Here is a 14,191-nt window from a genome sequence, read left to right as displayed (position 1 = left end):
TTGGCAGATTGAAATGCCCATATACAGACTTCCCTTAATGTATTGATAACTCCCCTATTGATACAACTTTAAGAAGGCCTAAGAAGGATCTATGATGTTTGTGTTTGAAAATCTGTGAAACTGGAAAAATCAAATTGGCAGGAAACAATTTCCTATTTCTGGCCAGATTTTTATGGTTAAGTTATTAAAACCTTTAGCCTTCTGGCGGCAAGTGGTTCTGCCTTTGCGACCAGTGCAGACCAAGATCAGACTTCATGTTGGTGCAGGCTGAAACTTCACAGACAGCCATCATACATTTTTGATTTCAAAAATCAGATGACAGTGCTTTTAGGGACATTAGCTGACAATCCAATAACTTGAACAGGTTTTCATGTATTTTATGATAAATTTGAAGATAAGAGTATTGTTTTATATATTCAAGCGTTCTGTGGACGACAGACTTCCAGCAAGTATATTAGCCCAGGCTGCAGCCATATTAGCACTGTGCCAGATAACATCTTTGATTGTAAACAGTTATGTTGGTATGTTGCACTTTGTTTTCTTACTTTAAAGCCTTCTGCTGTTGCATTTACTGTTAGTCATTCATTAGTCTATCCTTGTTGGTGGCCATTAGTTGATCCTCGTTGGTTACCATTACTCAGTCCTGATCTCAATTACCGTTAGTCTCTCCTTGTCAGTAGTTTATTAGTCCCCTTAGTTAACCAGAGTTATGACCCATGAATTATATGTTAATGTTACTTCTCCCATTGTAAGCACATACAAGGCCACATTTCTTGAGCTAAAGAATGTATGTAGCTACGTAATCTCCTCTTTAGAATGTCTGAAGAGCCTCATGAGCTGTCGTATAGGTTCACATGTATTCTGTGCTCGGCTTTGATGCCGTGAAAATAGTGTTATCCTTTCTTCACTTTTGCTATTTTCAGAACTTGTCTATCAACTTCTGGACTTATTGATACAGTGGTTACCGAGGCAACAGACTGATGAAGAATGTCCACCTGTCTTGTATTTCTTCCGTAGTTACAGTCTTGGAGTTATGCTTGAACAGCTTATTACATCAAACTTTACAGAAATTGCAGGTTCCAAAGTAAATATTTTCCCTTTCACTTTACTTACAGTGACTTACTAATGATATTTCATAAAGAGAATTATGAATGTGAACTTTCTATTGAGAAGCAAAGCTTGATCCTGTATTCCTGTGCCTACATTTTATTTTGAACCAGGATAATAAAAGTTCTTAATATTCAAGAACCGCATTCAAATTGAAGAAGACAGTATTGAGAGTATACTGAAAAGCACTGTTTGCCCAGGTCGCAAGTCCAAGGGATGAGCAGGAAGTTAGAAACCCATTTACCAACCCAAATTAAGGCAAGCTAACATAGGAAATTCAAGTTAATATGTTCTTTGTTTAAACATTATCATCAGAAGGAATTTTTATGAATGATAATTATACATTTGTCTTATTTTCAAAAAAGGTATTACAAATATGATATCTAAACTGTTGTTTCAGTTGTAAAAAGTGAGGCCTTTAGTCCTTAAGAGGTCAGTCCATTTCAGTTCTGGGTTAGATCAGGTTTTTCTTCCTTGATTTATTAAATGACTTGGGGCTCGGCGGGGGAGAGGGGTAGGGGTTGGGGCAGCTAGGGAGTGTTTCCCCAACATATGATGTCAGTTGTTTTTATAACTCGAGCAAAATTGGCAGTCAGAAGGATTAACAGTTATTACACATTGCATTCAGTTTTAAATGAAATTCTAATTCTATCTTGTTTTAACTAATAATTCTGATTTCAGGGTAGTTTAGCAGTATGGAAAGCCTTGGACAGTTTAGAAGAGAGTTGCCTGTCCCAGAATCAACACAGGTATGCGTCATCACTGTGTATTGAGCCTTGACTGCACATAGAAATATGGACTGTTTCTGGTTATGGAGTAGTTTAGTTATTATGTCTCCCACCACACGGTTGTGTGGGAGACATATTGATTTATTCCTGTCTGTCTGTCTGTCAGTCAGTCTCAGATCTTGTCCGCACTCTAAGTCAAACTTTTCTCATCCAATCTTCATCAAACTTGAACAAAATGTGTCTGCCAATAAGTCCTTGGCCAAGTCCAATAACTGAGTTATTATAGATTACATTTCCGCTTTTTATGAAAAGTGAAATGAAGAAACTCGTAAATAATTTGATTTGATAAGAAATTGCAATTATACACTTTGTCCAAGGTCAAGGTCATACAAATGTCATATAGCATAAATGTATGTCTGCTCCATATCTTCTGAACCTCAAGGAAGATTTTCATAAAACTAGCATCAAGTTTTTACCTCATCAAAAAGACATGCACAGAGAACAACTCAGGTCACTAGGTCCAATTTCAAGGTCACACTTATAAAAGGTCAAATTTCAAATAACTTAACTTCCTGTTGTTTCCATATTGTCTAAGCCGCTTGAAACATTTCATAAAACTAGCATCAGTTGTTTGCCTGATCAAGATGACAAGCTTAGCACATGACCAGGTAACTAAGGTCAAGGTTTCATGTGTAGGTCAAGGGTCAAACAGCTCATATTTGTGTTCACTGCATATCTTCTATTTCTCTGGAATGAATTTCATAGTGTCAAATGTTAAATCCAGTCAGCATGTACAGTGGACATCCCAGGTCATGAGGTCCAAGGTAAGATCACACTTAGAGGTCAAAGATCATATAGCATGTGTCTGCTCCATACTTTCTTAACCACTGGAAGGATTTTCATAAAACTAGCATCATTTGATAACTGCATCAAGATGACTTGAAGAGTATACATCCCAGGGCCCTCTTGAAGATTTAAGATCATCATCACAACATTTGACTTTCGGTGAATCAAAGCAGCATCTTTGGGTATTAATTGCCTTAATTGGTTTTTAAGTTATGTCTCCCACATGCAGTGTGCACATAACTTTGTCCATGCAACTCCTCAAACATGACTGGATGGATTTACACTAAACTTTACAAGAATGATTATTGCCAAGCTTAGTTATGCATATCTTTGGCATTTTCTGGTTCAGTGATTTTAACAGAGTTATGGCCTCTTGATTCATCAAGTTTTATGATGTTTTGGCCACTTCTCTTATATTATTAGGTAGTTTTCTGCCAAAACTTCACAAGACTGATTAATGCTAAGTCTCACTGTACATATTGTCAGCGTTTTCATGTTCAGTTATTTTCAGCACAGTTATTGCCTTTGACTTATCAAATTTTATGATGTTTTGACACTTCTCTTTTATCATTGCACAGAATTCCATCAGACCTTACAGGAGTTACCCGTATTAAGTCTCATTATGCATATTGTTGGTATGTTCCAGTTCAGTGATTTTCAGTGGAGTTATGGCCCTTATTTGTTGTATTTTACCTTGTCCAGGCAACTGCTTTGATACCACCAGGAAGAATTATGCCAGAATTCACAAAAGTGATTATTGACAAGCTTAGTTATGCATATTGTCTGCATGTTCTGGTTCCATGTTTTGTAGCAGAGAGTTATGGCTCTTGATTTAACCTCTCTTACATAATGGGGTAGATTTCCACCACACTTGACAGGAGTGTTCAGTGCCAAGTGTTGTTATGCATGTTATCAGCATGTTTCCTTCAGTGATTTTCAGGGGAGTTATTGCCCTTTTCTGTCAAGTTTTGTGATATTTTGGCAAGTACTCTTACACCATTGGGCTTACAGGAATTATCAGTGCCAAGCCTAGTTATACATATCATAGGCATGTTCCAGTTCAGTGATTTTCAGCAGAGTAATGGCCCTTGATTTGTCATATTTTACAATGTTTGCACTGCTGGCTGTATACAATTAGGCTGAATTTCACCAAACTTCACAAGTGATTAGTGTGAAGCTTAGCTGTACATATTGTCGTCATGTTCTTTTTAAATGATTTTTAGTGGAGTCGTGACCCTTGGTTTGTCAATTTTTTTTATCTGAGCTTCTTCTATACCACTGGTTGGAATTACACCAAACTTCACACAAGTTACCACTGCCAAGTCTAGTTGTGTATTTTGTTGGAATCTTCTGGTTCAGTGATTTTCCCTGTAGTTACGGTCCGTAATTTTTGGAATTTTACAATTTTTGCATGTTGAGCAGAATGTTTTTTGTGTGATTTTTTTTTTTAAAAACTACTTGTATCTGTTTTACAGGACTGGATCATTTTTAGGCTTGTCTGTCTGTTTGGGAGCACTTTGCCGTGATGGCAAAACAGAGTCCAGAGTGCACATGTCTGCTGTTCATACAAAACTGCAAGATGCTGTCAAAGTAACACAGGTGGATGATTCTAATTTGCAGGTATATGACCATTTATCAGTGCACTTAAATTTTGCCCATTTTGAGTATATGAAGATTTTGAACATTTTTGCTCACTTGAACCAAAGATTCAGGGTGAAGTCCTAGTAAAGGCCATGCATCAGATCTGTCATCCCTTTTTTCACATTTTACATAAGTATCTTCTACTCTGAAATTACTGGTTGGAATTACACCAAACTTGCTCTGCAGAATCCTGGTAAGGTCCTCTTCCAAGGTTATTCAAATTAGGTGCCCTTTAAGGTAACTTTTCCCTGTATGTATATAGTGGAAACATTAAAAACAGCAGACCCAATTTTAAATTTTTATGGCCCCGGCATCTACAGATGCGGGAGGCATATAGTGATTGTCCTGTTCGTTCGTTTGTTCGTCCATACGAGGTTAACCAAATTGGAATGTTTTGTCTAGCATCAATACCCCTTACAAGAATGACTTGATACTAATGCAGATGTAACCTGTGACCATTCCTCATCTTCAGACATCACCTGACCTCAGTTTGACCTTGACTTTGACCTCATTTTGGTTGCTTTATATGTTCCATCTCTTGGTTAACCTAATGGGACCGTTTCGTCTAGCATCAATACCACTTACAAGAATGAATTGATACTAATACAGATGTAACCTGTGACCATTCCTCATCTTCAAACATCACCTGACCTCAGTTTGACCTTGACCTCGTTTTGGACTTAGGTTGCTTTATATCGACAAGGATGCCACAGGGGGCATGAAGCGTTTATTGAACGCAGCTCCTTTACTCAAATGTCCCTTTGGTGACCTTTTATTTATCAAAAATGTGCTGTTTATAAAGACTACATGTCAAGCTTTGTTCCAATTTTGCCTTCAAATGGTCAAGGTCACAACAGGAAGTCAAACATTTAAGCCTTGGATTTTGTGACTGGTGCATGTTTTGGAAAACCATTTGCAATATTTGTGAATGTTCCACTCATTCAGATGATATACAGAAAACAGGTTCTTGCTTTGTTTCAGGTCCTTTGTACATGTATAGGTTTAGTGTGTGCAATGGGATATATGTCTAACATCCTTGACAAGAATTTCATTGATGAAACTGTTGCCATGATGCAGGGGCTCCAAGAAAACAATGCACAGGTATGGTACATAATATATTTTTATGCCTCCGAAGGGAGGCATATTAGTTTTCAACTGTCCGTCTGTTTGTTCGTCACAACGTTAACTTTTTGCATGAAGGCCAACGTTAACTTTTGCCTGAAGGCACTTTACTCGCGAACGACTGCACCCAGGACCTTCAAACTTCACGTGCTGATAGTACTTATTAAGTTCACGACCCCTACTGACATTGGGGTCACCAGGTCAAAGGTCAAGGTCACAGAGGCCAATGTTAACTTTTTTGCATGAAGGCACTTTACTTGTGAACCACTGCACCCAGGACCTTCAAACTTCACATGCTGATAGTACTTACTGGGTACACGACCCCTACTGACTGGGGTCACCAGATCAAAGGTCAAGGTCACAGGAGCCAATGTTAAATTTTTGCATGAAGGCACTTTACCTGCAACCTTCTGCACCTAGGACCTTTAAACATCACATGCTGATAGTACTTATTGAGTACACAACTCCTATTGACTTTGGGGTCATCAGGTCAAAGGTCAAGGCGCTGCGGGGGCATTTGTCACCATTAGTGACAGCTCTTGTTGAATTTATATTCTTTTCTTTTGGTCTAAACACTGTCATGTGATTGATAATAAAAAGTTGTTTCGACTAATGGGAAGTGCCAAAACACATATTGATTTCCTGCAGTGATGTCGAGACATTTTGATGTCATAACAATCCGAATAGGTACACTATTAAATCACTGGAAAAATTGACCATCCACCGCAAAGGTTTGGAATTGATACCTCTTTCCTCACTTTAACTTCCAGTTTTTAGAAGTAAGAATAAATGACTTGCATTTTCTGTTTGGTCAATATGAGGCTTTATTTTGTCTGGTAAAAGTGTAGTCTTATCTAACTATGATATCTGGTAGAAGGCTGGCCTTAAGTGTGGGATCTCGACAGTTTGCTCCCGTGTGAAAAACGATGCTAGTAGCTTCCTTGCTTGGTACTTAGCATTTAGAAGATATTCTAGGGGTGGTCAGCCCGTTGTCAATATATTATCACTAAGCAGGTACTTTGTCACATGTCTATAGCATGATATTCCAATAAAGCTGGACATTGTTCTCACTGCTACAAGTATACACCATCACTTATTTTGACTGAAAAATTGTTCAGAAAGATGTAAAACTGGAATCCTGTCTGTGAGGAAATCTTTCTGAATATGAAATGTTACCTGTATTGGTATTTTAAAATGTTCTTAACTCCCCTCTCCCTGTAGACATATATTGTTTGAACTGTCCATCCACAGTTCAGTTTGTCACACTTTCTTGTGTACTCAGCTCTCCTGTAGTTTCCATCTTACTGAATGAAACTTCATATACATCATCAACATGAAGTGGCAATTGTTTAGTCTTTAAGTGTTTTGTGCTTGAATCCATGTTTACTATATTTCAGTGTTGTTATTTTTTTCTGGTCCTTTAGGATCATGAAGTCCATTCAGTATATGTGTAATAGACTTCCGCTTAAGCCGGTGCTAGGGGGCGTGAAAGGAGTTGTACATTTCATTAGCTCTCGTGAACAGACTCAATCAAACCAAGTCTGCTTTTATTCTGTTTGGTTGCATTCTCTGCTTCCAAAGGATCTTTTTACAGATTTTAGTTTAATTTGCAAAATTGCCTACAGTAATTTGCAATATCTTGTGTATATATTGGAAGTTTTAAAGATATTCTTGTCAGAAACAGAGGCCCAATTTTGAAATAATATTACACATTCCTTTACGAAGATTGAAGAAGTTACTTTGTTGCATCAAAAAGCATTGCTACTAGGTGTGGTCACTTTATCTCTTATTTATATAGTGAAAACTTTAAAAAAATCTTCATGTTTAACTTTGTCATATCACATCATCTCCCCAATGTCTTTTCTTACCCCCAATCCCCCCACCCACCCCACAAAAAAAAAAAAACGAAAAAAAAAAACAACAACAACAACATACACATAACCTGCCTGTATATATTTAGTAGAAACTTACAGTTCAAGCAAGCAAATAAACTGGGGTGAGCAATATAGGGCCAACGTAGCCCTCTTCTTTGCTTACCTAAGCCAATGTGTAGTTTATCAGTGTCTCACAAAGTCAAATAAAACTTGGTATACATATTAGTAATAATAATAATAATAATAAAGTCTTTATTTAATGAGGCAACACATTTGGGCAAACCCAATCTTCCATATGTGCCTCACAGTAATGAACATCACTGGAGTAGGTTGTCCCTTTACTTTGTAGTATTATTGTCAAAAGTCTTATATCCAGATCAAACAAACAATGGTTTTATGTAATGTAGGAATTGTTAAGTACAATAAGCACCTAACAGTTTCAGAAATACCGAGATGGTGTTGTTTTTTTCTGTGTGAATTTGTTTGTTAGATGAGATAAACATTTTTTTTCAGCAGTATTTCAGGTATATATTGACAGGAAATGTTACTAAATGGATTTGATTCAAACTTAACATGGTTGTTCAGTATCATCACCCACAATCAAGGCCCTTAGTGCTAGCACCAATATTTTATGAATTATGCCTCTTTTGCCTAGATTTTCAAGTTAAGATTGTGATGCACTTTTGCTCTGGATTTGATTCAAACTTATAAAAGTTGCTCCTCATTATTAGGCACATATTTTGATGCATGGTGCATTACTCATTCAGAAATATTTCATGAATTATGTCCCTTTATACTTAGTACTAATGTTTATACCCCCACCAAACATGTTTGTGAGGGGTATATAGGAGTCAGTTTTGTCCCGTCCCGTCCATCATAAGCTGACCCTGTACAGCAAGAAACATAACTCCATCCTGCTTTTTGCAAGATTTATGGCCCCTTTTGGACTTAGAAATATCAGATTTCTTGGTTAAGTTTTATGTTTAGGTCAACTTTTTCTCTTAAACTATCAAAGCTATTGCTTTGAAACCTGCAACACTTGTTAACCATCATAAGCTGACCCTGTACATCAAGAAACATAACTCCATCCTGCTTTTTTCAAGAATTATTGCCCCTTTTGGACTTAGAAAATCAGTTTTCTTGGTTGAGTAATATGTTTAAGTCAGCTTTTCTCATAAACTATCAAAGCTATTGCTTTAAAACTTCATAAGCTGACCATGTACAGCAAGAAACATAACTCTGTCCTGCTTTTTGTAGGACTTATGGCCCCTTTTGGACTTAGAAAATATCAGATTTATTGGTTAAGTTTTATGTTTAGGTCAGCTTTTCTCCTAAACTATTCAAGCTATTGCTTTGAAACTTGCAACAGTTGTTCACCATCATAAGCTGACTATGTACATCAAGAAACATAACTCCATCCTGCTTTTTGCAAGAATTATGGCCCTTTTTGGACTTAGAAAGTCATGGGTAGGACAATTTTCTATTATACAAAAAAAAATCAGATGAGCGTCAGCACCCGCAAGGCGGTGCTCTTGTTTGAATACGTTATAAGAATGTTTCATTTTAAAGTAGTTTTTGTTTCATAAGATGTGCTAATAAAGACTCAGGAACATGCTAAAAGGTCTATCCTTTATAGCCACATGCACTTATTGCTTTCTTTACTTTGAAGATCACTTCTTTTTCTGCTTTTGTTTGAAGCACACGTTTCTTAGAATTATCATTTGAATAAATTTTTCGATATCTCCAGTGTGCATTTGAATTTGACAGATACTGGTAAAGTAAAACATTAGTGACAATGGATACTGTCAGCATGATAGATGACAATGATTTTGAGTTAGTCATCCAGTTTGTTAAGTTGTTTGTAATAGTCGTTGGTATCGTTGGAAATTTCCTGTCACTGATAGTGTGGACAAGGCGTACAATGAAATCTCCTGCGGACACTGTAGTGACGTGTCTTGCTGTGTGGGACATTCTGATGTTATTTGGAAGTCTGCTACTTAATACATTACCAAGAATTTCACAACATTCGCAAAGTACTTTCCAGCTGTATGTTCTGGTTTATGTATATCCGGTCACTGTGAGTGCCCAGACAAGCATGGTTTGGTTAACAGTCACGTTTATGGCTATCAGATATGCAGCTGTCTGTCATCCTATACAAACACGAATCAGATGTAGGACTGCAAATGTAAGAGTTCTTGTGATAATTGTGTCAGTTTTTGCAGTCGCCTTTAACTTTTGCCGCTGGTTTGAATACGAAATTATCAGTGAAGATAGCGAAAACACAACGTCGAAAGTTATCTTCAATTATACAACTTTTGGAGCAGATTCCAGTTTCAGGAATGTTTACTATGCTATTCTCTGTCCAACAGCATTATTCATTTTACCAGTCATTATTTTGGTTGGGTCGAGTTTTCTTCTCATCCGTGCAGAAAAACGATCTCAGAGACTTCACAGATCCATGGAGTTCCACTGTTGGAGAGAGAGCAGAATTATTGTAACTGTAGTATGTGTTGTTTTAATTTTCATAATTTTTCAAATTCCATCATTTGTTTATAATATTACTTATTCAAATAATGAAGACAGCCCACTTGAATATGGACAAAAAACAGTGTCATTGATAAAAGACATTGCTAACATTCTTCATAGTACGGTTAATTTTGTACTCTACAGTGTGACCAGTCAGCAATTTCAATGCAGTTTCATGAAGACATTATGTTTACAATCAAAAGAAGATATCCATTTGAAGCTCCTAAGAAGACATAGGAGACATGCATATGATACAGTCATATACACAAATTACGGGAGTCTTTCCAAAGATTCCGAAATTGCGTTTGTTTAGTTTCTTTACTAGAAATATTTAAAAATTATTGCATAAAAGGTTTTACATGTAAATAGCAGTGTCTTGTATTTCATTTGATTAAAATATGAGTGAAGAATTCGTAAAAAAGCTTTGTAATAGTTTGTATGATTTTCTGTAATAAATTGGAAGCGATATTAAATATTTCAAAACGTACCGATTCTTTTCTTAGTTCTTTCTGTAATTTCCAGTTAAAATTCATTTTTGTGGTTTCGGATATAAATAAAACCATTATCAGATCTTTTAAAATGGTATTTTATTAGTGCAGAATTTTGATAAACTGTGATGTCATTTAAATTAGCTGGTTTCTGAAATGAAATGCGCTAATATATTGACATGATCTCAAAACTAGGTCAGTAAACAATGAGTTATCAATAAAGTAAAGATAGATACATATATAAACAACTTAATGGATAAATGATAGCGAGTCTTAAATTCCCTGCATTGTTCGTTGCGCGAAATACAAGAAAATTTGTCCTACGTGAACAAAACTGATTTAACAGTGATCTGAAAGATATATTGTCCCATTAATGCAAAAAGGTACCATACGGTAACCTTCTTTAATTATCAGCACTTGGTACCTGTTTGCATTGCTGGAAAGATGTATCTTTTTGATTACTGTGAATATAATTATTCCTGTATATTACAAAGCCATGTTTATAAAGGTGCAATTTTCTTCCGAAATAAAAAAACACAATGTAATAAAAACATATTGGACACTTCCCAACATTTAGTCTTTAGATAAGGTATTTTCATCAATATTTGTGGTAAATTGGCCTTGTATGTGAACATTTGCTTTGAGTAAGATTTTCTACAAAGTGACTTTCAAACCTCTTGTAAGGAATTGTATTTTACATTAAGATTTGGATTCTTGCTGAACTGATTGTCATGACAGCCAAAAGTTTGGTCCCTGGAACCATTTATTGGGGTCGGTCACATAAGCCAGTATTTTACATAAAATTACATACTGTAAATACCCATGTATAATGTGCAGTTTTTTGACCCCCGGGACCACCCCCAAATCGTGGGTGCATATTATACACAGGTATAGACAATTTTCCAACTTCAAACAAGTTTGTTTACGATATTCGCCATTTTTATACGCCTGTTTGAAAAACGGGACATATTATGGGAACGCCCCTGGCGGGCGGATGGGCGAGCGGCATTCACAGACTTTGTCCGGAGCATATCTTCTACATGCATGGAGGGATTTTGATGAAAATTGGCACAGTTGTTCACCATCATGAGAAGGAGTGTCATGCGCAAGAACCAGGTCCCTAGGTCTAAGATCAAGGTCACACTTAGAGGTCAAAGGTCAAATTCAAGAATGACTTTGTACGGAGCATATCTTCTTCATGCATGGAGGGATTTTGATGAAAGTCAGCACAATTGTTCATCATCATGAGATGGAGTGTCATGCGCAAGAACCAGGTCCCTAGGTCTAAGGTCAAGGTCACACTTAGAGGTCAAAGGATACAAGAATGAAAACTTTGTCCAGAGCATTTCTTCTTCATGCATGGAGGGATTTTGATATAACTTGGCACAAATGTTCACCACCACAAGATGGAGTGTCATGCGCGAGAACCAGGTCCCTAGGTCAAGGTCAAGGTCACACTTAGAGGTCAAAGGATACAAGAATGAAAACCTTGTCCGGAGCATTTCTTCTTCATGCATAAAGGGATTTTAATGTAACTTGGCACAAATGTTCACCACTACGAGATGGAGTGTCTTGCGCAAAAACCAGGTCCCTAGGTCTAAGGTCAAGGTCACACTTAGAGGCCAAAGGTCAGATACAAGAATGACTTTGTCCAAAGCATTTCTTCTTCATGCATGGAGGGATTTTGATGTAACTTGGCACAATTATACACCATCAAGAGACGAAGTGTCATGCGCAGTTCCCTTCTTGAGAATTACTTCCCTTTGTTGTTACTATAAATAGCTTATATTGTAACTTTTTCATTACTAGTCGTAGGGAAAAATCGAGACCACTTTTCTGTAGTACAACATGCACGCTACATCCAATTTTAAGGTGTATTTTGACCAATCTCTATCTGGTAAAGATTTTTTTGTGGACTTGCAATTTTTATGCCCCCGAAGTGAGGCATATAGTTTTTGAACCGTCTGTCAGTCTGTCCGCATTTTTGTGTCCGGTCCATATCTTTGTCATCGATGGATGGATTTTCAAATAACTTGGCAAGAATGTGTACCACAGTAAGACAACATGTCGCACGTAAGACCCAGGTTCATAGCTCAAAGGTCAAGGTCACCCTTAGACATTAAAGGATAGTGCATTGATGGGCGTGTCCGGTCCATATCTTTGTCATTGATAGATGGATTTTCAAATAACTTGGCATGAATGTGTACCACAGTAAGACGACTTGTCGTGCGCAAGACCCAGGTCCGTAGCTCAAAGGTCAAAGTCACAATTAGACATTAAGGGATAATGCATTGATGGGCGTGTCCGGTCCATATCTTTGTCATCGATTGATGGATTTTCAAATAACTTGGCATGAATGTGTACCACAGTAAGACGACGTGTCGCGCGCAAGACCCAGGTCCGTAGCTCAAAGGTCAAGGTCACACTTAGAAGTTAAAGGTCATTTTTCATGATAGTGCATTGATGGGCGTGTCCGGTCCATATCTTTGTCATTCATGCATGGATTTTAAAATAACTACGCATGAATGTGTGACACAGTAAGACGACGTGTCGCGCGCAAGACCCAGCTTCGTAGGTCAAAGGTTCTTAAACTTTAACATCGGCCATAACTATTCATTTAAAGTGCAATCGGGGGCATGTGTCATCTTATGGAGACAGCTCTTGTTTTTTGGATTTTTATGCCCCCAAAGGGAGGCATATAGTTTTTGAACCGTCTGTCAGTCTGTCCGCATTTTTCGTGTCCAGTCCATATCTTCGTCATCGATGGATTTTCAAATAACTTGGCATGAATGTGTACCACAGTAAGACGACGTGTCACGCGCAAGACCCAGGTCCGTAGCTCAAAGGTCAAGGTCACACTTAGACATTAAGGGATAGTGCATTGATGGGCATGTCCGGTCCATTTCTTTGTCATCGATGGATGGATTTTCAAATAACTTGGCATGAATGTGTACCACAGTAAGACGACGCGTCGTGCGCAAGACCCAGGTCCATAGCTCAAAGGTCAAGGTCACACTAAGACATTAAGGGATAGTGCATTGATGGGCGTGTCCGGTCCATATCTTTGTCATCGATTGATGGATTTTCAAATAACTTGGCATGAATGTGTACCACAGTAAGACGACGTGTCACGTGCAAGACCCAGGTCCGTAGCTCAAAGGTCAAGGTCACACTTAGAAGTTAAAGGTCATTTTTCATGATAGTGCATTGATGGGCGTGTCCGGTCCATATCTTTGTCATTCATGCATGGATTTTAAAATAACTACGCATGAATGTGTGACACAGTAAGACGACGTGTCGCGCGCAAGACCCAGCTCCGTAGGTCAAAGGTCCTAAACTCTAACATCGGCCATAACTATTCATTTAAAGTGCCATCGGGGGCATGTGTCATCCTATGGAGACAGCTCTTGTTTTGTTTTTTTTTTTTTTTTTTTATACGCCAGTTTGAAAAACGGGACGTATTATGGGAACGCCCCTGGCGGGCGGGCGGGCGGCATCCACAGACTTTGTCCGGAGCATATCTTCTACATGCATGGAGGGATTTTGTTGAAACTTGGCACAGTTGTTCACCATCATGAGACGGAGTGTCGTGCGCAAGAACCAGGTCCCTAGGTCTAAGGTCAAGGTCACACTTAGAGGTCAAAGGTCAAATTCAAGAATGACTGTCCAGAACATATATTCTTCATGCATGGAGGGATTTTAATGAAAGTTGGCACAGTTGTTTATCATCATGAGACGGAGTGTCATGCACAAGAACCAGGTCCCTAGGTCTAAGGTCAAGGTCACACTTAGATGTCAAAGGACACAAGAAAGAAAATTTTGTCCAGAGCATAATTATCTTCTTCATGCATGGAGGGAT

The 14,191-nt window shown here is 37.8% G+C and overlaps 1 protein-coding gene across 2 annotated transcripts in view; it reads left to right on the top strand.

Annotated features, from left to right (window-relative positions):
- LOC123565272 (focadhesin-like) overlaps nt 1-14,191 on the top strand; it is a 232,697-nt gene that overhangs the window by 140,142 nt on the left and 78,364 nt on the right. For both annotated transcript variants that reach the window (XM_053550146.1, XM_045359140.2), the window contains 5 exons: nt 422-521; nt 924-1,084; nt 1,789-1,856; nt 4,157-4,301; nt 5,304-5,423. In XM_053550146.1, the coding sequence (XP_053406121.1) occupies nt 422-521; nt 924-1,084; nt 1,789-1,856; nt 4,157-4,301; nt 5,304-5,423 (594 nt within the window). The remainder of the gene's footprint in view (nt 1-421; nt 522-923; nt 1,085-1,788; nt 1,857-4,156; nt 4,302-5,303; nt 5,424-14,191) is intronic.

Source organism: Mercenaria mercenaria, chromosome 8 (assembly GCF_021730395.1).
Source record: "Mercenaria mercenaria strain notata chromosome 8, MADL_Memer_1, whole genome shotgun sequence".
Classification (NCBI taxonomy): domain Eukaryota; kingdom Metazoa; phylum Mollusca; class Bivalvia; order Venerida; family Veneridae; genus Mercenaria; species Mercenaria mercenaria.
The sequence above is the reverse complement of the archived record's forward strand: the minus strand, read 5'-3'. Positions and strand labels throughout refer to the sequence as shown.